The following is a 24,450-nucleotide window of genomic DNA, read 5'->3' as shown; positions in this document are numbered from 1 at the left end:
TCCAATTAATAACAGAATATCGTGAAGTAGCAAGTTTCATGAGAAAACGGACAATGACGCTATTTCTTCTTGCGAAACGAACGACTGTCGTGACAAAACTCACAACGCCTACGTTCGTCCAGGCCTATATTTGTTTTGACGGAGTTACTATACCCGGTCGTTCTTATACTCGACGTGCTTCGGATCAACGACTAACAAAGACTAACTTTACGATGTTTCGTACGTCTATCAATCATTAAATAAATAATAAGAGAACAGACACAGTACCCGGCTGATACTCCTTCCCGATGGAGACAATAGATAAAAATCGGTTAGTCAGTTTTTGAATATCCGACGATATTCTTCATTCACGATGCTCGTTTATCAGTAAGATTATAATGTCAGAACCATTAATGTATCGATACTAACATAAGTAGGTCTTTTTTCCGAGGAATAAATTCAGTTTGACATGTAGAAGTATTCCAGTAAAACTTTTCGAATTTATCACGTAATAATATTCGAAGGTCGATAACAAAACGTTTCGATTTTTGTTGTTAGATCAAGCCTTTTTGTCCCTCGATAAATAATTTTATTTTTCTTGCACACACAAGATATTCGTTACCACCAGCCACGCGAAATGTGTCACTTTCGTTGCGTAACGTCCAATGAATTATTTTGTGTGTCATACTTTGTGCGTTAGAAACGAGTGGTAAGCCTTCTCATGCATCTGTTCATTTGTATTACACGAGTTTACATATATATTACATATATCTGAACGTACGAGCAGGGTTTCACCTCTTAAAAATTGTACACGTTCAGCGAACAGTGCCAAACTCTAGATAGATCTCGCGTGTATAAATAAAATTCCACTATCATGATCTAACGATCCAAACGCGTGGGTTACAAAAGTTGCCAATAATAAAAGACCGATGCTATACATTCGAGACATATATCAATCGATGTAAGGTAGTCGAAAGGTGAAAAAACAATATTAAAGTATATCGCGATAGAATCGTTGGATCATTGAAACGTGTAATACATTCATCAGATATATTTATATAGAAAAAGTCGAAAATTGGCAGAGGAACAACAGCTGACGCTAGCAGTATTAAATCACTGTTCACGTTGGAAAACTTGTAAATGGAATAGAAAAATAAAAAGAGTTACAACACGTTGCTTCGGTAAATTCATGATTTATAAAATCTATAGCGATTGTCATCCGCTGTTAGGACCGGCGTCTACTTTGAATGTAATTTACATAAAGCATTACGAAATTGTCTGATATTATTCCAAAAGAGAAAAAAACAGTGTTGCGCTGGCCTGAAGTTAATTCAAAAGAGGGAAAAAAGAAAAAGAAAAAGAAAAACGAAGGAATATATTTTTGTATTTGGCTTCAATCGGATTTCTCATTCAATTCAATTTCTCCAACGTCCAATTGAAAGGAACGATAAATTGAAACAATTAGCGCGAGGGTTGGACCAGCAGCGGGCAGTGGGCAGTTTGGTTAGTTGGAACGATTACGCTTAGAAGGAAGTTGGTCGTGGATCAGAAATACGTGGGAAACGCGTAGGAACCTAAATCCTTCCCGAGACGCGAATCGCCAAGTGCTTCTCAAGAGTTTCGGACTCGAAGGAGGGTTTTCCACTCGAAGTCAACGGAGACGCGTAGGAACTGCGTGGCGGCGGAGGCCGCCTTGCAATTTAAAAAAGTAACGAACGCGATCTTCGTGTTGGTGGGCCGGGTGGTTTTTGTGCAGTTTCTCGGATCTCGGTATGGCAACGCCGCGCCGCTGGCTTTGCTCCGGATAGACTTGGCTATAGTAGAACGTTCGAGGAACGTGGGAGCGAGAAGGAGGGAGTAAGGAGATCAACAGACTGGGAGGAGAATAAGGGGGGCAGTGAGAGAAAGGGCGACCTACAGAGAGACAGTGTAGGGTGGTGAAAGAGAGTGTGAGGCGGGGGGGGATGAGGGGGAACAGCACAGTGTAGGATCGAGAAGGACGGGAACGGATAAAGAGGAAACCCTGTGCGTTTGCAAATGGCTATTGTGCCACGTTAAATTTCAAAGAATATTTTTTTTCAGTCGTGTAATACGCGCAGCTCGCACCACGTACGTATTCACACTTTGAACTTTGCACTGGAGTCTCTTGCACGTTCATCATTGTTTGTAGTGCGATTTGCAAAACCTTTTGCGACACGCTCAAGGTATTCCTAGAATTTATCACATTCCGCGGCCGAACGATACGCGCTCGGTTGGGACGTGAATTTTCTTTTTCATCCTGATAGTTTTGGATCTGGTGAAATGTGACGCGCTGGATTTGCGCCGACGAGAATCTCTCGGAGGATACGGGTGACTCTTAAGGAACGTGCTGCCCGCATCTGGAAAACTTGGATATTAAATTGCTTGCTCTAAGGTCCTAAAACAATAGACCGGGGATCTTAAGGTTCGCTCTCCAGCAGGATCCCACCTTCCCCGCATCCGTTTAACAAAGGACCCGCTCTGTCACAGTTACAAAATGGTACACTCGGTTTCTTCGTATATTCTCTTCCTCCTTTTTAATACCACTTATTCTTTTAGGGCGTATCGAGGACTTTTGGTATATCTCGAGGGAAGCTTGCCAGGAGTCGTTGCGCTTCTCGATTGACTGTACCTGCCCAAGTGTTTACGTTTTTTCCGACCTTCGAGATCCTTGCTGATCGATCTTTGACAGCTCGAAGTTCGTATTTCACTCGGATAAGCTTTTTAGGCTTCGAAGATAAGGTGGTTACCGTGCTCCTTCTTAAGATCATCCCCTGTAGGATTACACGGATTCTCGAGGCAAAGGTGGTCCCGGTTGAGAAAAACGTGACTCCGGGAATGGCACTTGTTCGGAATAGTGAATATTCACGTGGTTGACATGCAATACGCACAAGTGGGACCCAGCCTCATGGGCTCTCCTGTACCTTTTGTATCTAGCGATCTCTTAGGTCGCCTGTCTGGCTGGCTTTTACCGAACGTCTCTTTGCCTGGTTCTCACTTTTTTTTCTTCTCTCTATGGCTTTATGGCTTCCCTTCTCTATATCCGGAGATCTTGACTTAGGGCCCAGGTAGACCAGGGTTGCATTGTCTTATTTACAAGTCTTGTTTACACAAACAAAATATCTCCTCTCAAGTCCATCAGCAGAAATGATGCCTCTTCCGAACTTCCTTTTACGTTTTAAAACTAGAGACCCTCGGCTCCATGAAAATCCACTGGGCCTGACGAAGGATTCGAGAGTTCATTTTCACGGTTAAAAGTAACTTCTGGCCTCCGGCCAAAATTGATACTTCCTTTTTTTTTTTCTTTTCAATTGTATTTTTTTCCCCCATGTGTCGCTCCAGGCGCCGCGCGAGGATCCTTATAGTTTCGTGTTTCCGAGCGTGGCCTTGAATATTTCTTTTTCCATTGAAAAAAAAAAAAATAAGGATGACTTCCCTCGCCGTTAGCTACGAAGTTCCAGCAATCTTCATCGACCCGACATTGCGGCTTTAATACAGGAATATCGACCTCGATAGTAATTTAAATATTTATATATTCTTTTCAGCTCGCTTCTCAAACCAAACTTGTCTGTAGATAATTTGGAGATCCTGGAAATACTAATTAGAACGATGACGCGGATACGCGGGAAGCAAGCGAGGAGTGGCGCCAGTTAAGTTCCTTAATAAAGGTTAAGTAGGTTGACAGTCACTGATCGCCGTGAATACTAGAATTGATTGAAGGAACAGGTACTTCTTGATAAGCGGACAACCTGCTACCTACGTACTTGGGTCCATCCATTGAAGCTGTATAGACCAGTAGCTAAGCGAGGACGAGAGAAAAGGCGTATAAAAGTACCATAAAGCGATAAACGTAACTTTGAGATTGACGTTAATAACTATAATCGATTAAAGGTTGGTAGACTATTTTGAATCTAAATCGATTAACTTAATGTCATAATACAATCTATATGCCTTTCGATCCGTATAGAGTGTACAATGCAAGTGTACCGGGAGTCCACGGTCCTCAAGATCCTGTGGAACGGACAGTTGAACTCGAAAGAAATTGTCCCAGCAACCGAAGCGTCCTCAAATCGCTTGCGTAACGTGGACGCAGATCGTCTCAAAGTTCTCAGGAAAATCTTCTCAGCCTTAGGCGCTTCGATCTACCGAATCTTTCGCTGGATCAATTCCGTGCATAAGCGCACCACTCGCTCTCTGCACCTTGCGCCGTGATTTTGATTGACGTCTCCATGCAGTTCACGGACAGGATTTACTCGGTTCCCCATGAAAGCAGCGTCCCGTGGACGCAAGGCCAAGCCGTGATCGTCCGTAGGGAAGGATCGTGGGTGCGTAGGTGCACGTAGTAGGCGCGCGTAGGTGCACGTGAGGTAGTCACTCAGGCAGCCCAGGACCAGGACCAGGCCGTGAGAGTCGGTGGCCGACGGGCACTTTTACACCTACCATCTGTCGTTTGGGCTGCCAGAGTAACCTGATCTTCGTAGTACCCAGGGCAAAACCCCCTGCTACTCCATCTCTCGTGGTCCTCCGCTTCTCTTCTGCTCCCTCGGTCTGGCTCTCTGTCACTCTCCCTCCACAGCCTCCTACTACGGTTCGTCTACCTTCCCGTCGTGGGGCATAAAGTCGCGCTCACGACTCCGTCCCTTCGGCAGAGCCGTCCTTTACACGGGACACGAGCGCTGACGGAGTATCGTGGAATCTTTTTCTTTATTTATTTTCTGCATACTCATTATCACGGGCCACTTTATTCCCGGTACCTTCGGCAGGGCGATCGCAGTGCTTACCAGGAATCGCAGCTATGGGAATTGTTCCCAGCCATCGTATAGGTGACGATTCGATGCTGGGGATCGTTATAAATCGGTACGATGACAGAGTCGCGCGTGATTGGATCCGTCGATTGGACGGTAGATGACGAACATGGGATAAATGCTCGCCTGATGGATCTGACGAGGGAACCGTTCGGTTATTGCGTCATCGTTCGATATTTATCACTCGGACGGCTCGTGAGAATTTTTCGTCCGACTCTCTCGGCGTAGTAGCCGCGCAGAAGTTCCGACAGGGGCGCAACGTTTATTCGATCCTTTCTGGCGCATCCTGAGTCTGCCTCTCGGTTCCTCGAGTCTCTGCCGCTTTATGGGAAACACGACCTGAACACCCTTCACGATTCTTCGAGAGTAAAATATTCCAGATGATCCGCACGCCCTCTCGGATTCCGGGCGACCTTGCGCGCACATGTCGTAAATGCTCTCCTTTGCCGCCGAATCCCCTTACCGACATCTGCAACGAGTCGGGCCCGAGTCGCGGGGCTCCTTCAGTCGCTGCCGGTTAGACTGCAGCCTCGCGTCATTGCACTTATCCCTCGCAGTTTTAAGCATTACACTGAACGGCTATTTTATCATTGCACATCACTTGAAATATCTTTCTATCGTATTTACAGCGAAAATGGACGTGGAGTCCCTGTACGATTACGGGGAGGAGGATCAAGATTTTTATGAGGAAAGTCCAGGAACGAGAAAAGGATATCCCATTGATCACAGGTCGATAAAGGTGAGTTACCACCATTATGCTGCCTCTCTCTCTCTCTCTCTCTCTCTCTCTCTTTCTCTTTTACCTGGTGTGTATTCGTATTGATTCCTTTTAACGAGGAACTTGTAATACTTTTACAAATCATAAGTTGGTACGAGCGTCCATTCGCTAATTGCTATGGTGCCTATGCACGTGTGGGATATGTATAACGAATTGAATGACTCATTTTCTTTTTTCTACTCTTTCAAATCTTTCAGCGTATCAGCGAGTGATACGGAACCCGAGGTTAATTATCCTTTCATGGCCAATGACCGGTACGGGTCTCAATTTCAAAGGAATCATACAGGCCGTTTCATGGGCTGCTGCCACGTCATGTCGAACGAGATACTTTCCAGTTGGCTCGTCACGTCTTAGCGTAGTCGTCCTACAAGTCGTTTAACCGTATGCGATTAGATAATTGACAGCAGTCAATTTATTGGAACAACTGCCGTTAAGTCTTGACCCTACTTGGCCCGAGTGGACTCAATTATAAAAGAGCGAGGCCTACGCACGGCAGTGCCCTAGAGCTGCGTCCACCACGAAATAATTGGATAACACGGAATATACACGAGGCGCGTGTTCGCCTGCGCTCCTCTTAATAAACGTGGACGAGACTTGGAAATTGTGTGGGACAAGGAATTGTAAGACATGTTTTTTTTTCTACTTTTTTTTTTTCAACCACATAATTCACACGAAATTCATGTTCAACTAGGTGAGAGAGCGGGTTCGTTGGAGAGGAGCGACGTTACGCGATAAAACGTTATATGGACGATAACAACTGGAAAGATAACAATGCTTTGTTGTTCGACGTCTCTCGATAAGTCGTGGCTTCGAAATTGTTCCTTGGTTGCCAAACCGTTTGGCTTTTACGGAAATGCGATTACCCTGCGACCGAAGGCCAAGTACGACTCGCGTGTCTCGAGTCAGAGCTACAGGCCTAATGTTCAAAGCGGCGACGGGTCCGTGAGCGGTATGCGTATAGGAAATCGTTAAGGGCGAACGAGAAAGTTAACGTAGGAACTTCTTAATTGAGCTTTTCCGAAAGGAAGTCGAGTGTTATCCAACACGCCATTCGAAATCCAGTATAGGACAGGAGTTACGGAGGTGGTTTGACTGTCGGCTCCGAGAGGATGCCGCGTTTTTCTAACGCTGTAAAAATAGTCGCAGGCCTCTGCGCGCAATCAGTGGACGCTGTAACGGCGACGACGACGGAAACAGTCTTACCTAGAAGAGTCGGAAGTGTCGTCACGTTGCCGAGTGACAGGAAGCTGATAAATATTTGAGGACAGAAGCCCTGGACAATAGTGATGAGGCTCCCATCGCGAAGAATCGCAGGAAAACTTTTCATAAATTGGACATTCATCGGGCTGCAGGAGGACATTCTTAAAAGAGTAAATAGGGCTATTGGAACCGAGGATGGAAATTACTTGGTAACAGAGACGAGCAGAAAGTCCGTTTCTCTCGTTGACGAGTCAAGAGATGGTATTTCCAGTGCATTCGAACCGAGACCATTCGCCATTAATGAATTCACGATCCAATGTGTGTCAGAGACCTGGGGAGTAGCGAAAATTACATTTAGAGCATCGATCAGCAGTGTATACGCCTGACGACGATGGCCTGCAGAATATTCTACGTGGTACCGAACGAGAACTTCCGGGATGCTGAATGAGAGCCCCGTGAACCAATAAACGGGCAGGATCGGCTGGTGAAGATTTTAGCATACAAAAAGCAAGAGGTGGCAGTTCAATCGAGTTTTAAGCAGCGCGTGCGAATATCGAGTGCGAATTTAAAAGGCCTCGAAATCGATCCCGAAGGACGGTCGCGTGATTCATCCACGTATCTACCGAGTTGCACGTTTGACTTCGGTTACGCGTCGTCCCAGAATTCAGAAGCGACGAGGTGCCCGCCGCCACCGTCAATCTACATGGGCCTGTGAATGGGAAATAAGATGCGACACAAGCACGGCAGAGCAAGGCACGCTGTGCCTACAGACCACACAATGGACTCGGCTCGATTGCAGCGTGTCTGTTCTTATTCCTCTATTCGTTTTTCCATGTCTCCGTCTCGCTCCTCGCCGTGCCACCAGGAGCATCATCCGACTCTCTTACTCCCACTAGACCAGCCGGAGAAGCTGACTGCTGTAGATATGGTAGGGATACCTCACCTCTTAGTCTTCGTTTCATGAATGAACGTAGAACTCTGGACTGTCTTTCTGCTCCCGCTTCCATTCCTCTGTCTCACTCGCTCTATCCCCACTAGCTTTCCTCTCTGTCTTTATCTCTCTCTCTCTTCCTTCCTCCGGTTCCCAATACCTATCCTCTCTCTCGTACCCACCAGTAGCCGACTTGCGTCGCTCGTCCGAGCCTCCCCGCGAGCACACGACTTATACTGCGGATATTTGTTGCATCGATTCACCGCGCAAATACTCCTTGGACGTCGCTACTTGGAACTGCCAGGGAATGTTATTGCGGTTAGGACGAATCGAGTGTAACGCGAACGAGCGCGGACTTCTACGGGACGAGGAGAAAAAATAGTCGACGATAGCACTTCTGTGGCGGTTGTGCCTCTATTCTCTCGCTGGGATATTGTTTATTTTTTCTTCGGAACCCGCCCCCCTCCCCCCTTTTCTCTCTCTCTCTCTCTCTCTCTCTTGTTTATCTTTGCTCCGTCTGGTAATCAAACTCCCCGAGTCTGGAGAATGTGCTGGAAATATTTTACGAAAATCTTTCAACCTTACCATTCGTCTCCCTTTTGTACGCGCTGAGTATTTCTTCGATTTGCTTCGGGGGACTGGTGCAGCAGGTGGTCGGTATTTGGACGGTAACTTATTATCGTGACTGTTACGACACTGTCAGGATTCTATTGTTACGACGAAGAACTTTATTAATCGACTAATCTTATCTGCGCTCTTGTTTATTACCGTCGATCACAATTTATTCGTATCCCAAATGCCCAATCGTTGCTCCACTGACGGGGGAGTACGGATCCTGATAAGATTCTGCAAAGATCGTAAACGATTCGTCGCTCCTCCTTCAGTATCTTTTTATCATAATACTGTCGGTATAACGTATTAAATCGTTATTGAGCTCACTTCCCAGATCAATAACAAGACACGTGGAGAAACTGTCCTCCTCGGCATTACGGTATCTGCCCGTGAACAGGTTTCATATCTGTCCTGATATCCCTGCACCTGCGAAAATGGTCTTGTTGATCGAACGGGCTGAAACTATCGGAAAAAACAGTGTGTATATATATATATAGGGAGTGTGTGGGTATAACGGTATGTATTTACAATTACGATTGCGTGGGGGGGGGTGTTCTTTTTATTTTCTTCTACTACCCCTCTTCCCCCCTTTTGAATCGCCCTCACTTTTTATCGTCTCTCAGACCTACGTTATTCCCATAAGAGACCCCCTCCCTCGTTACGTAGGGGAAAAGTCTACTCGCACCAGTCTGCCGGTATAACTGGCCATAGCGGCTTATGCTCAGCAAGCCGGCGGTGCATGCGAGCTGAACGCTGCAACGCGCGTGCAGGTCTGACGCGCGTTAGAGAAGGTGTGCTATTTCTGGCAGCGTAGGTTTCCCTTTCTCATGATCTCGACCCTTCGGCTACCTCTTGGCTTCTCGGATCCCACGTAGATATAGCCTGTGCACGTATACGCAGGTCTGGGATATGTAACTCGGTGTCTGAGGTCCCTATTCAGGCCCTGGCCAAACTGCACCCTCGCCCAGGACTCTTTCACATACCTTGTACGTCTTCGATGGGTATGAATGGAAGAGGGTAAAAAGGGAATAAGAAAAAAAAAAAAGAAAAAAAAAATCGAGGAATTTAGTCAATGCCTGACAGCCACTCCAAGAGACTCCGTGTTTCTATGCTGTACCAGGCATAGGATGATATTTGCAAACGTAACGCCGAAGAGACTCAACGATGGTATTTACGTAGGTGGAAGTGAAATTAATTTTTTGAAATCCTTGATGTAGATTTTTTTTTTGTCAAACTTCGTTTAGTAGCTTACCTCTTCGCGGGACGAAGTATATATATTTCTCAGTGGACGTTCAAAGGAATTTTTCAAGGAGGTTTGACAGTCTTACGACGAGATATGTACTGTATATAAAAATAAGCCCGAACGTCTACCAGCTTGTGCGAGTTCTGGGAAGAAAGGAAACGGAGTTTGGCCTTTTCTTTGTAATATTGAGGTTACGTTGGTACGTTGTTTTGTCATTGGGTTAAACTGTTTTAATATTAACGCGACTCTTTGGGTGTCTCGATGTATTTGATTGTGAAAGGAATGCCGGTTGTCAATATTATACAAGGCAAACGAAGGTACGGTTTTTAACTGACGCTCTTCACGGTGTCCGTGCCCGTTGTTAATCTCGGGAGACTGGAGTGTCAAGGGGTAGTCTTGAGAGGTAAGGACGTTTGTTAACTTTCCTGGGTAAACGTACCGAAAATAATCTGTCCTCGGGTACGGAAGTATCGTAGCTGTCAAAGCCTTTCATGAGTGGTCTATAGACGTACGGGGTTAAATTTTAGTACCAATCTTATCCGCTTCCCTGAGGGTGTCGCTTCGTGGATTGAACCCGGTAGTACGGATAACGACGTTCGACAATAAGTATTCTATGCCAGAGGATTGGCTCTTCGAAGTCATTCGACGAATTGGTCGGATATTCCTTAAGCGGAAGACACGTCGCTTCTCGTGCGCAGTGCCGAGGGTGACCCTTCGTAAAATCTAATCAATTACGTCGAGCTGTATGAAAGATATTTTCATGGACCAAAGGATGATACTGAATGACGGACGAAATGCGAGAGTACTGTCTGACGAGAGAGAGAGAGAGTCCTTGGAGCTCTTGCTCTCTCTCCTTAGAACGTAGAAGTAACACAGAGAGAAAGAGATGGACTATTCGTATGGGTGGAAGGTAGAGAAAGGAAAAGAAGAAAAAGAATAGCCAAAGGTGGGATCCTCGTTTATCACCTCAAAGACCCAACCCAAGGTACCCAGTAATGATCGGTTGCCAGGATGAATTAGCGATTGAAAAGGATGCGTCTAATCTTTATCGATCCAATTTTCTCGCAGGTGCGGTTCGCCACGCTCAGTCTACTTTTCATCGAGCCGAGTGTCCGGTGCTCGCGTGGGATCCTCAGGGATCAAAGTTCACGTAAGACTCTGGTATCTCGGAGCTGAACTCGTCTATGGCCAATCGATACGGATCGTATAGCCACAGGTATATTGGGTATCGGCTACCGAAGAAAACTGCGAGATTCACGGTGGGAGCGTCGGAAGGTACAGGGGCGCAGCTGCACGAGCACCGGAACTCTCCACTTGGTCAGCCGCAGGAACCTGGTTCCTCCGGCGGAAGTGGCTGTCCTCGGGGCTCTTTAAATATTCGGTTTCCGTGCGTCTACCGAGCTTTTGTTAATCACCGATACCCAAGAGGAATCTTTACTCCGTCGATTGTTATTCAAGACCTCCACGTCGTGCTGGACCTATTTCTTGACTGGACTGGGCCTTCTCGTTTCTTCGGGTTTGCCTCCGCGCCAGACCATCCACATTATGGGATCATCCTGATGGCACGGCTATATTCGTCCCTTATGTCGTTACCGCCACGTATGGGGTCAGCTAACAATAGCGGATGCTGAAAGCGGTCCTCCCGTCTTTTCTCTTGCTGGTATCGACGGGCAGGAAGTTCACTTTGCACATTTTATTCTTTAATGCAACATCCCTGACGATACGGGGATTATTCGTTTACTTAATGCGGAGCTATCTTTTTTTTTTGTCGTTCGTTCTTACTAATAATTTAACAGTCCTCTCGGCTGATTCGATCTCAATTATTCGTAGAATGACTCCGACTGTATTATCTGATATAGGTGGTCTCTAATCATTGGTTCTTGAAACGAGTGGATTTTAGCTCACAGCCGACCGGAACAATTACTATGAGTGATCAGTAAACAGTAGCCGAAGTTGTCAAACAAAAAAAAATTAGTTTCCGTTGGCTCGTCGGAAGCTCTTTTAAAAATAGCTCGAAAAGTCATTGCTAAATACACATTTGATCCAGGTTCAAAACTCGTGTTTTTTTTTTTTTTTTTTTTTTTTTCAAATAAATCTTTGCAACAAACGAATTAGAAAAAAAAAACACGTTCCTTATATTCGCTTTGATTTTCCGATTTCATTTAGTCGCGTTCAACCTGTACCCTCAATTTTCCTTGTTCATTTGGTTCAAAACTCGTTTTTTTTTTTTTTTTTTTTTTTTTTTCAAATAAATCTTTGCAACAAACGAATTAGAAAAAAAAAACACGTTCCTTATATTCGCTTTGATTTTCCGATTTCATTTAGTCGCGTTCAACCTGTACCCTCAATTTTCCTTGTTCATTTGGTATCCCGTCGACGATCCATCTAACCTTATCCTAATAAAATCGCAGCTCTGTATTAGCCGCACGGCGGCAGCCACTCGCTCCGGCACACTAGTGCGTTCTAAATTGACGTCCCCGATGCAAGTAGATTGATAGAGCGAAAAGATAAAAAATAACCCAAAGGACGCATCCTACGGTAAAATAGATTTTACTGCGATAAGAGTACTCGCACGATTAAAAAAAAAAATCAACTTTAATTTTATTGCGCCCTTTACCAGAGTACGCTAACTCGATAGGAAAATGGCAGTTGGAGCTGGTTTTTTTTAAAATCCAAACCACCTGCAAACTACGATTGTCATATCGCAATGATGCTCGATCGAGATTAGAGCTAAGGGCCGCTCGTGGATTTCCATATACACGCGATAGATGCGTGTCATTAGTCTGTGGCCGAAGGCATTGTTCGACAAAAAAGGGTTATCATTCGTCATTGTAAATATAAGTGCCTTCGTTTCTAGTACTTTGAGATATTTTCATCTCTCTCGGACATCTGTCCCCTACCATGCACTTACACGTCAACTTCGAAATTCCATGACAGCTTGATTGACAGCTGCGCGATAGTGGATATCCATTTTATCAATAATTCATCCTTGACTTTGTGGCACTCCGATGTCTCCTAGAATAATAGGTTGTCTTTAGCTATACATCGAGTCATTGAAATACTCGTGGGGCGATTTGTGTCCACTGCTTTCCTCTCTTTGAATTAATGGTCGATTTTTTGGATTTTGAAAAAAAATTTTTTGTACTCTTTTTTTTTTTTCTGCACAATTTCATCCCATCAAGCTAGCTTTAATGTCCTCGTGATTATTTTTTGAGTCAGCCATTTTTCGTTGCTCAGGGCCGTACGTTGATCCTTCCGTCAGTTATCGGCCGTTTATTTGAATTTATTTATTGAAGTCCGAAGCTCTCGATCGCCGCTTCTATCGTGTATACTTTTCGCCGCCTATATCTTATTACTCTGTTCCTCGTTCTAATACACACGTTGTGTATCGTCATCGTGACGGTCCTCGCGGTTGGCTCTGTACGAGCAATTCGAATGACGGACAAGTATAAAATATTCACTAGTGTCTCACATGGCGTCAGATCAGGCTAGGAAGTACTTACGGTGTATACGTATGTATCCTACATGCTTATGGCGTATGACTATGTAAAGGGTCGCCGGTGCTTCAGCGATGCTAGTCACGGCTGGACCTTCGTTCAGAAATATTTACGATTATCGCTAGGAGGTATTTTTTTGGTGAAATTTTCCAAAAAAAAAAAAAAAAGAGAGCGTCATGTCATATTCCGTCACACGTACACGGCGCATGAAAAAGCGGATATACAGAATTTCGAAGAAATTAAAAAAAATTTTTTTCCAAAATTCCACTTCAGTGATATAAAGTGGGAAGTGCCGTCAATTGCAATTAGCCGTAACGAGATTATTCATTTTATATCGTCTTTTACTTCCTACACGTTTTTGGTGATAAATTTGATTCAATTTTTTTTTCTTCCTTTTATTCACTTTTTTTTTGGCCCAACATCGCTCTCTTCTCTACCTCCTATCTTATACACTTCTTATCGTCGGTTTCTTACGCAAAGCTCGAATCGATAATTTATCGCTAAAATTCTCATTCCTCGTCACGTTGCTACGATCGTGACGCTTCGCGAGCCTCGCAGCTTCTCGCGCTCTGATACGTCTCGATAAGGAAAACACGTGCTGCTCGTTAATCCAATAGACTGCAAGGTAATTTCGTAATGCCACGTTTCCATTGGAGATTTACGCGGCCGGCTTTATTCATGCGAATCATTAGTCAAACTCTCGGCGAACGTGGCGATTTTCATTAATTTTCGTGTATCTGATAGCTCAAAGCGATTCTCACGTTTTCGAGCTACTCGCCTCCTTTCATTCTTATTGCTTGCCTCGTATCGTCATGTAGATTTAATTTCAATGGAAGCGTGCTCCGAAGTGGTTGATCCGATCGAGGTGGCTTAATTAATGAAGGATAATTGAAATAATTAAAAAAATCCATTCGCACGCGTCACCGGTTAGATAAGGCAAATCGAATTGTTGATTAGCTTTTTAGCGGTAACGTTCAACCGATAACAGTGGATTCGAACAGCTGACAGGGAACCGATTGGTCATGGATTTATCATTGGATTCTTCTTATCGGTTAGAAAAAATGTTATTCTTATATAATACTGACAATTTATTTATAATCTGCGCCACGTTAGCTTTATTGACTTTCCTCATTTTCATACGTAACAATAATTAAATACCTTATTAACAGTATAATCGTTCATGTTGCTTTGACTCTGTTGATGTTCATAATCGATTCGTAACGCCGTGACACGCTGAACTTTTAACGTCAAATTTTTCACGATTCTTGCGCGTCTCCTTTACTTATTGTCATACGAAACAATAATTAAATACCTTATTAACAGTATAATCGTTCATGTTGCTTTGACTCTGTTGATGTTCATAATCGATTCGTAACGCCGTGACACGCTGAACTTTTAACGTCAAATTTTTCACGATTCTTGCGCGTCTCCTTTACTTATTGTCATACGAAACAATAATTAAATACCTTATTAACAGTATAATCGTTCATGTTGCTTTGACTCTGTTGATGTTCATAATCGATTCGTAACGCCGTGACACGCTGAACTTTTAACGTCAAATTTTTCGCGATTCTAACGTTTTAACCGCCAGCGCTCCTTAATCACTCCACACAATGTGACACTTTCCGTGACCTCGCGAACAATGTATCGAATTATCGCAACGGCCTTATCGCACGATGACGAGCTCTACATCGGCCTGTGTTGTGTCGTGTCCCCAAGACCATCGACATCGCTAATTTTAAATCACGCGATTTTTATCTTTATCCATTCGGGCCTTTTTATTCGAGTCATTCGAGCCAATCGCTTTCGCTAATTATCCAAGTCGTCGTCCAATCGCCTGTCTATCCGTATACGCAACAGTATTCCACACGCCAAGTAACAATCGTTGTTTACGTTAGATAATGGATATCGAGACTCGAAAAGAAAAATACGCTTCAATTTCCCATTCATTAATGAAGATCAATACTTTCCTTATCTTCGTTCGCCCGTAGATTATTTCTTGTCGCATACGTAAGACGTTAACTCGCGCCTTTCATTGAACAACGAATTACCAAACTGTCAAACACGCACGTGAAACGTCAAAAGGTATGCACGTGGGACACGCGCAAAATTCTACACAGCAGAGTCAGCCTAGAAATTATTTAAATTCGATTTTCAAAAATTCAAGAATTTTGTAAAAAAAAAAAAAAACCGAACGCGAAATCAAGCCGAACTATTGATAAGGATGCGACGACATTAGGATCTGAGATTTTATTAGGCGAGGTGTGGCATGGATCTTCGTGCCTCGTTGCCGTACCGTTCGGTTGCGTCACTCCGTCGGCGCAGCCATTTCATTCAGTTGCCCGCACGAAGGTCAAGCCGGTCGGTTCTGGGCTTGCGGCATCCCCTTCATTCTCTTCTCTTCTTTCTCCCTCCTTGCGTTTCCCCTCCCATCCCCCCTCTCTCTCTCACTAATTCTCACTGTCCCCCCCTCCCTCCGTCGCCCCTCCTCCCTCTCGCCACCGCTACCTCTCACAGCTATCCGATCTCCCCACTCACTTCCCCTCTTGCCCCTCGAATGCACTTCTTCCCATCCTTCTCCCACTCTGTCACTCTTTCGTTCCCTCTTTCTCTCTCACTCTCTAATTCTCTCTCTCTCGCCCCCCCCTCCCGCCGCACTCACTCACGACTACCACCACTCCTACACGAGAATTACGACAAGACCACTCGGCTGCAGGTTCACCGTTCATTCATGTTTCTGCTGAGTCTCCTCGTCCTGCACCACCTCCCCTCCTTCTCCTCGATCCCCTCTCGACCTCTCTCTTCTTAACTCTCGCTCTCCTTTCTTCGCCCTCCCCTCCTCGCCCCTAGTTCCTATGCACCCGTTCCTTTTTACAATTTTCGCATTTTCGAGACAACGTCCGCACTTTCTAATCGGTACACGCACTCGCGCAATGTAATCGCACGCTGCTGTGCCACGACACGAAATCGCATTGACCATTAAGGCCGTCGAGGATCGCTACCCCGGGGTTGACCTTCTCGACCCAAACGCCTGATCTCTTGACCACGTCACCTCGTTCCAGTGCACTGGAGCAATCTCCCCGCCACTCTTGCTTCCCGGATGAACTCCAAAGCCCACCGATCGATTCCGTACTCTCCCTATTTCTTTTTTTCGCTATTCGTTACCATCTACTTAATTACCTCGACCAGGGCGCGCGGACCGGTAGGTCTGTGCCTGGGGGCCATTATGGCCAATGTAAACGTGGGAGCGAACCACGTACTCTCTCTCCTAGACCTCATGAAAATATATATATATAGGTCGGCCCTTAATAGAGACTGAACTTAATTTATAGGGCCTCTGTATCGCACGCCCTCTTTGTCTCTGTGTGAATTAACCCTTAGTCTCGAATACCTCAGCGAGATGACCTTCACTCCGGTGCATAGTGAATTTAATGCGATACGGCGAATCGACCTGCTGCCAGGCGCTACTGTCACTTTTATTCGTTACCGATATAAAACGATTTCGCTCGCCTAGTTCGCTCGCTGTATTCTCACGCGACCCTACACTCCCTATTGTCTAATAGTTGTATGTCTAAATACGAAGCGTCACGAGTAATATCTCGTAACCGTAACACATCCTCAGTCCTCGTCTGCCGCGTTACCACCGACCATGCGAATTAGAGGCCGTCTCGACAACTGGCTTAATGATCCGAACAAAGCTCACGTTGGAGGGCCGTACCTTATTACGCGGGGGATTAATAAAAGAGACACAGATAGCGACAAATTGAACTGTGCTCCCATTCGGAATACACTGTTTGTCGAACGACACCAGGGGCAACGTCATTAACCTCACATTATCATGCAAAGACGATACGTGGGACGGAGAACAGTCTTTACGACGTGTTACCTGAGCATTCGGACACGTTAACCGTCTCGTCGAGCACGTACGACGGACACTTTCACGACGGGGCCTTTCGACGCCATTAATGAACCTCACCTACCACCGGCCCAAAGTCGTCCCTGCTGCTGTTTCTGACACTTACACAAAATATACAAACTTGGCTGATCCTCGTCCTTTTACACGCAATGCCTGACTCTCTACGTGTGTACTGTCAGCTGACAGCTGGCTTTTGTTTTTTCCCTAGGATATCGGAATCCTAGGGGAAAAACAAAATTTATACCCACGCCAGTCATACGGCACCCGCGCAAGATGACGACCGTACGCCTGCCTATATCTATTTGTATATGTAACGTCATGTGCAAGTACCTAGTGCGTCGTAGCACGAGCCACCGGAAGTCCCGTGTAACGAGGGCCGTCGTTAAGATTTAACGAATCGTTTGATGATTTCAGCGCGATGCGCGTGGCGTGGGCGGTATTCTCGGATGTGGCAGCCTCAGCGGCGGTGGCGTGATGATGATGATGGCCAAGTACATGAAGCAGGAGCTGGCCTCGGACGCCGAGGAGGAGGGCCTGGTGCCTGCTCTGCCCGCTCGATTCGCTTCGATGCGCAAGGTACCCTCGCTCTCGGACCTCTCGGACCCGGAGAGTTCACTCGGTGAGTTTTTGACCTTTGCATCCTTCACTGCTCTGTGTATCTTAGCGACTCAGGAACATCCACGGCGGACGAGATGCTGGCACGGTGGACGTACCGATGGGTTCGGATGGGCATTTTGGGATATTTAGATCAACAGGATGAACGTGATTTTTTTTTATTTTATTTTTTGTTTTTTTTTTTACTCAAAATCGGCCCCGTGTTCTTTGATGATATTTTCAGGACGAGAGGCGCATACTTTTTGAGTGCTGTACTCTGCATCTTTTTTTTTAGAGGGGGGCTTTTTTTCCTTCACTAAGTTCTTTCACTTTCGAAAGATTCCAGAGATTGTGGACCAAACTCAAAACATGCTTTCACGCCTGAGCTCTGAAGAAAAAGAGGGGAAGTATCCGTGTGTGTATATATATATATATATATGTCTTTCTCTACTTAATGTAAACCAAGGGGACCATGGTCCCCCCGTCTCACTCTTGACTCAAACGAAATGAAACTAGGTGTCCCGGGCGAGTCACAGGATGCCCTACCTTTATGCTCCTCGTATCGCTCGAACGGTCGCTTTACGACCCTCGTTGCCACTGCGATACGCACGCATTACGGGCCGAACTTCCTTTTCTCTGGCATGAAATTGATGCATCCCTACGGGCACTGCAACAGGTAGGTTTACGTAGGCACCACCCTTGGCATCCTCGACCCTATTGACCCCCGCGCTTCATCGATCACGCACAATACGCTCCTGACAAACAGGTGTGCCTGACGTTTCGTCACCCTTGGTGCCAATATTACTGCACGGAGGATGGGTGACCCCCCCCCTATCCTTCCAAATAATTTACCATATATACCTGTTGTATCAATTTATGTTACAGTTTTGCCATAAGTTTTTATACTATATATAAACCGATGGCAAATATATATATATATATATATATATATATATATATATATATATATATATATATATATATATATATATATATATATATATATATATATATATATATATATATATATATATATATATATATATATATATATATATATATATATATATATATACATATATATATATAGAGAGAGATTTCACGTGAATCTGTAACCTTGGACAAGACATTGCGTCATTCATTCATTCCACGTGTCACCGCGGAAAATGAGTTCTGAAAGCGATAGCAGTGCGAGATACGACGTAGTGAAGAGGGAAGAACGGAGAAAGGAACGTTTGATACGAACAATCGGAGGCGAACCCTTTTGGCATGCGCGAATTATTCGTCAATAGGATTACGCAAGATCGGTCGTGACTAATAATTACGATTCCTGTACGATTCCACGAGATCAGTAGACCGATCTGCAAGTTCGCTGAGTTTGGAGAAAATTTTATTACACAAAAAAAATTAGGCATACCATACGTCTACGGTCCCTCAATCGGTGACCAGCCAACGAGCTAGGACAGTTTTTACAGGAATTTTGAGAATCAGCTGTTTATTTTTATTCTTTTTTTTTCTCGCGCAGAATGAAAAATCTCCTGCATCGGCTACTTCAGTTTCTCTAGTCTCGTCCGTCTCGTTTCTGTCTTACCGTTTGGCCGCGTTAGCGGACTCGTGATCCGCGGCCGTGTTTGCGTAATAGGAGCTGCGAGCAGACTAAGCATATAATAAATACTTGTGTATAGAACGTGTAGGATTAGTCGGTACGATTCGAAACGTTATTTTCTTGTTACTCGCGGGTCGGCCAGTGTGATCAAAATGTAGCGAGAATTTACGAATTGGATAATCAGCAGCATCCTCATTAAGGCCCCCACTATACGCCCCCGCTTTCCCTTCTCCTGCTACAGTCTCTAGTACTTACGTGTATGTATATATATATCGCTCGTTTTCATACTCGTTACACTGCTGTACTTAGGTATAGTCAAACTACGCAGAGTCCGACCAGCAGCCCACCTACTTATGTCAGCGAGTCCTAGTCGAACACCAAATAGCCATATTGTATATGTATTATATAGCAGCGTTGGAAGTCGCTACGAAACTTTTTTTTCATCTTTTTTTTTCTACTACACGTGACTTGGCAGACCGTAAACAACTGATTAGACTTTATCGGCTGGTAGAGGCAACGTTTGATACATGGCGATTATTACAGTGTAATGATTTAATGTGTTGCTAGGTTGTCTGTTGGTAACGACGTGGATGTTTTCGTGGATTTTACGAAGAATTGTATATATATATATATTTTAGAGGTACAGGGATTACGTGATTTCGTTAGGATTAGGTACGGTATGCATTTAGCGACGTGTCGTTACGCGGAAGAGTGTCGAACCGATAGAGGCGGTCGTTACGTGGCTACTGAAACTGCGTGTGATTTCTTTAGGCGTTAACGGAGGCGTAGATGAGTCCGACTTACGGTCCGTTTGGCAGCAAGAGGTACTATATAGTAATTAGAAGGGACGCGTGTGCGTTAAGGTAGATGCACGTGGTTCATTGAGAATTCAACGTTGTACTCAGCGCCTGGCACACTACGGCATTCTATTCACGTGGGTCGTCTCGTGATTCACGTAAGATCGTTGGCCTCTCCGCGTTGAGTTCCCTAAGGGCGTTTTCGTTCGGGACCCGTGGAACCTGAAAGCCGATCGCAATGTGAAAAGTCAGAGTCACGCCACGGCGAAGGGCTTCTGTGCGACACTTTAATAATAAATAATCATAACGATCACCGTGTGGGACAGGGCTGCCCGTCACGGAAGGGTTGAGGCTGCATCCGGTCTGACTGCGTGCACGTTCTGTGTCAACGTGCGTGAACTTTTTAACTCGAGGCTTCTGTCTATCTAGGAATGTTTTTCTTTTTTTTTTTTCAATGGGGATTAGCCATGCGGCACGCCTGGTTGAGTGTTAAAATCGTACCTGGGAGTTATTAATTTTGATTTCTCGTAACGGATGCTCCGTATTTGAAGAGAGGATGGAAAGTAGGATCCACCGAGACAGGCCGGCCCTCCTGGTCTCCGTGAATATGCGAATAAGGCTGGAAGGTTGGTTCTTTTTGTTCTTCAAAGTATCGCGAAGCTCGTGTTTACTCGTGAAGCCGTCCTTTGTGCCCGATTTAGGGGATATTCTTGGCTAGCGGCTAGTGCAATAAACAATGCTGAAAAATAAGTGTGACGTCGTTGTATACCGTGCTTTGAAATTGGCTGGGATGGATGATGAGTGCTTGAAGTGGTGTCGATGTTCTCAGACGATAGATAACCTCGCGATTGAATTACCAGGGAGCGGCTTTCTGTAAATGGAAGTCCGCGGCATTGACGGTTGCCTCGGGGTTTAACGCACCCACCCCACTTTCTCGAAGCGCAGTAGCCGAGCTTATTTTTACCGTCACAAAACACGTAGGGACGCCGCCGTCGACCGCTTATATTTTCCAGTTTGCCGCGCTGAATAATGCAGCGATCCAGCTTTTCCGTAACAATCGATGACCGAGGCGCGATGCTATTGTCATATGATTCCGCGATAGGCCTCTGATGACAGCCAGTGCAGAATGTTTTATGTAAATGAGCATTGTCTCCGCGACATTGACGTAGCGCAACAAATTTGTTTCTTTTGCGCGCTTCCCTTCGCTGCCGATTCCAGGCATAATCAAACATGGCCGCCGCTCGCGCATGCGCGCCACGCTCATAAATATGAATCTCGATTCCCAACCCAGCGCCAACTTCACTCTATACTCGCTGCTTGCCTATCGAGCCTCCACACTTATTATTCGGCTTCGAGTTTGACTTTCCGTCTTGTTTTACTTTATATATTATTGCTGCATTCAAAGATAATCCTACCTCTCTCGTCGACCTGTCATTTTCAGGTTCCGCCGTCGCTCACTGTAGCGTGACCATTGTCGTTGCGCGCATCGTCCCGTCCGTACGGTACGAACCTTTAGACAAGGAGACGCCGAACGGCATCGAGGCCTGTGCGTCTTGTCATTCCGAGAAGCGATTCCTCGCTCGGTAGGTAGGCTAGATGTTCGTTCAATTTATTCCTCGACGAGGCACCGGATGAACGAGGGAGACTCGTCGACGTCTTACGTGCCTGAATTACAAAAGCTTCCGCTGTCCATCGGACATCTTGCCTCCTCGAGAACGACTAGCGCCGCTACTCGTTCCCCAGTCTTTCGCGTCCACTCGTATATGCCATTGGCATGCCAGTACGTCCACACCTTCCCTCTTACTCGTTCATTCCGATATTTTCACTTTGTTCCGTCGACTTTCATTCTCAACGTGACCCAGGAGTAGAGTCGTGTAACAACCATAATCGTATTCCATTGCGAAACTAACCTTATCCCTGTGTCAACGCGAGTGACACAAGGTGTCCGGCGTTGCTCGAGGTAGAATATAAATAGAGTAACGAGAGATATATGGCTGCAGAATTACGTATCGGTAGTACCAAAGATTATCTAGATTGCCAGCGGGTACCGTTTGACGTCCCTGACTTTGTAATTCGATATACCCAACTCCTTTGCATCATTCGACGCATACCATCATTTACACGTCTATTATAGGAATCCTGATGCGTCGGTATTTACCTTGAACGAAAATCAGGCTCGTATTCTAGGTAAAATCCGAGGATAAATTAGACTATCCAAGAAGCTCGTTAGATTACCGGGTTTTGATACGGGCGCAAATACGTTAGTCTCTCGAGGCAAACGGCCCACACAGGGCGCCATTGATTGCCGTAATTTCGTTGCAATAAATCCCCCGCAATGTATTTTAGGATATCGTTGGTGGTAGCCCATTGAAACAGCTAAGCAACGACTCTGGACAAATTTATCTCGGCTATTATAAGTTAAATTCTCAGTAACCACAGTGGACTTACTTGTTTAGCCTCGATGGATTTGTTTTTCTTTTAAATCTTTATATTACAGCCAGCGACCCTCCGATTGTCTTATGTCGGTAGACATCTTGTAAATCGGTACGTGCACGGATCGGATTCCTGTGAAATAATGGTAGAACCACCGAAGCCCAGATAGTGCAGGGGGGGTACGAGAAGGTGACGTGGATGAGGAGGATACGGGATGGAAGAGGATGGGATGATCGTGTTTTAAGCTGGCGGAGACAAGGTGGCCAACATATTGCGTGAAATATGTAACCGCAGCTGTGCGTGCGGTTGGCCGTTACTCTTGGTTCGGCGTCTTTAACCGAACCAAACGCAGATAGCGTTCTCACGTCCCCATTGGCAGGCACTATATCCACGGCAAACTCAAGTCAGTCAAAACATCTCACAATATCAAACAACCTTTAACGGGGCAGATGTTGCCCGAGGCTCTGGATTTTCTCTCGGGCTCTGTTGCTGCTGTGTCGTGGGTAGATCGTTATTTCGAAAGAAAGCTTTTTCTGAGAATGATATATTAGCTTTTAGGTGCAACGCCACTTTGCCGATAGACTTTCATGTGGCTCCGTGCGAGAATCTTGTGTATATTTTAATTTTTAATAGTTAGGGCTTTGTTGTTATCGATGGAGCTTTTAAACTCGGTGTAACGAAGAGCACCGAGTCTTTTTAAATTCTAAATAGCCGTCTGGCTGATTAAGACGTGTTCTTTGCGTTTATGGTAGTACCAGAGTGCCAGGTTATACAAATAAGTAAGGGATTAGAGTTTGCTTAATGGTGATTTTGATATTTAGACGCCAGCAGAACGCCATAGAACTTTCTGGTTTGACGAGTTTTCGAATGGAGTCGTCCGCGTTTTAGGTTAATTTATTAGCGATGAGGTCGTCTGCTATTTTGAATCGCAACAAATTTACACGTGGGGATTATTGATCGTGAGTTCAAGATAGCACGCTTATCTAGTTAAAAATGAATTATTTCTCGCCTTCGGCTGATCACCTTCCAACTTTGGTTATATAAGGGCATCTACGAGTTACGTCACTTTCGACCGACCGGTGGCTGCCTCTAGCGGCAGTTCGTCGGACGTGAAGCTTCGATGTATTCCCGATAGGTAGCGCCACTCTCAGCTTGAAAATTCTCGAACCATCCGTGGATAAAGTAGGTTTCTAGGTAAAGGTTGATCATCCATACCGATCTCCGAAGGCATACTAAATCTGTAATGGATGCTTATTAACCGAAAATCTCAAGGATGAGCAGTCGAAATATTTACGAATTACTTGAATGATTTATAACATAACATAACCCAATGAAACTTAAACAGCGATCCACATTTCCTACTCAACACTTTCTGTAAGTAGTTGAATCAAAATTTCGGTTTCTCAATCTAAAAAAAAAAAATGTCAAACGATCATCGATTAACTAGTACAAAATATCTCAATACTGTTTCATATTAGATTTCATATTCCTCATCGAGCTGGTATCAAGTTGGACATATTGCGTTCCGATAGGTTATGTCGCGGACTGTTGCGCCCGAGGGCGAGTGGAAAGGCGGTTCTCAGAGGAAGCCAGAGGAACAGGTAGCAACAGGTTGTGACGTCACGAGGCGCCACGCGACCACGCTTCATTCATGAGACTCGAAGCCTCACGGGACCACCGCGTTAGGGTCAGATCCAATTCAACGCCATTAGTTCCCTCAGATTTTTCCCAAGACCCTTAAAAGAGGGGAAAAAAAAAGGTGAGTGAACCCCGGGGGTGCTTGATACCTTCGCGTGACTTTTCCTTCCGGGCCCTGATTTCCTCGGGAACTTTTAACCTCAAACTCCATCCAACGACTGGTTAATGATCATCAGCGCCGTGCACGAAAAAGTGCCCTGTCATTTTCTTTAATATTTGCTGGGATCCCATCTCAAGAACCGGAAGGGATGAAAATCAGCCCTGAGGTCTACAGTTCCTCGGAGAAGGTGCCTCCAGGCTCTCTTTCTCTCCACTAAGATCTGATGAAATCAGGGGGGGGGGG

The 24,450-nt window shown here is 45.2% G+C and overlaps 1 protein-coding gene and 1 long non-coding RNA gene across 7 annotated transcripts in view; one reads left to right on the top strand and one right to left on the bottom strand.

Moving 5' to 3' along the window:
• LOC107263629 (protein C-ets-1) overlaps positions 1-24,450 on the top strand; it is an 81,277-nt gene that overhangs the window by 346 nt on the left and 56,481 nt on the right. The window contains exons 2-3 of one of the 2 annotated variants that reach the window (XM_015731039.2): positions 5,432-5,541; positions 17,394-17,598. In XM_015731039.2, coding sequence (XP_015586525.1) covers positions 5,437-5,541; positions 17,394-17,598 — 310 coding nt within the window. In that variant the 5' untranslated portion in view covers positions 5,432-5,436. The remainder of the gene's footprint in view (positions 1-5,431; positions 5,542-17,393; positions 17,599-24,450) is intronic. The other variant, XM_015731049.2, reaches the window with a different exon arrangement.
• Positions 18,768-21,377, bottom strand: LOC112493768. Of its 5 annotated transcripts, none has more exons than XR_003058481.1 (4): positions 20,834-21,377; positions 20,478-20,715; positions 20,291-20,397; positions 18,768-20,198 (listed from the first exon to the last, which is right to left on the bottom strand). It is a non-coding gene; the product is annotated as an uncharacterized LOC112493768 (long non-coding RNA). The 5 variants fall into 5 exon arrangements; XR_003058482.1 differs by having other exon boundaries at positions 20,478-20,847; positions 20,941-21,377; XR_003058480.1 differs by having other exon boundaries at positions 20,291-20,415; positions 20,478-21,377.

This window comes from Cephus cinctus, unplaced genomic scaffold, assembly GCF_000341935.2.
Source record: "Cephus cinctus unplaced genomic scaffold, Ccin1 Ccin1_scaffold0013, whole genome shotgun sequence".
NCBI lineage: Eukaryota > Metazoa > Arthropoda > Insecta > Hymenoptera > Cephidae > Cephus > Cephus cinctus.
Note: the sequence above shows the minus strand (reverse complement) of the source record. Positions and strands in the feature narration are given on the sequence as shown.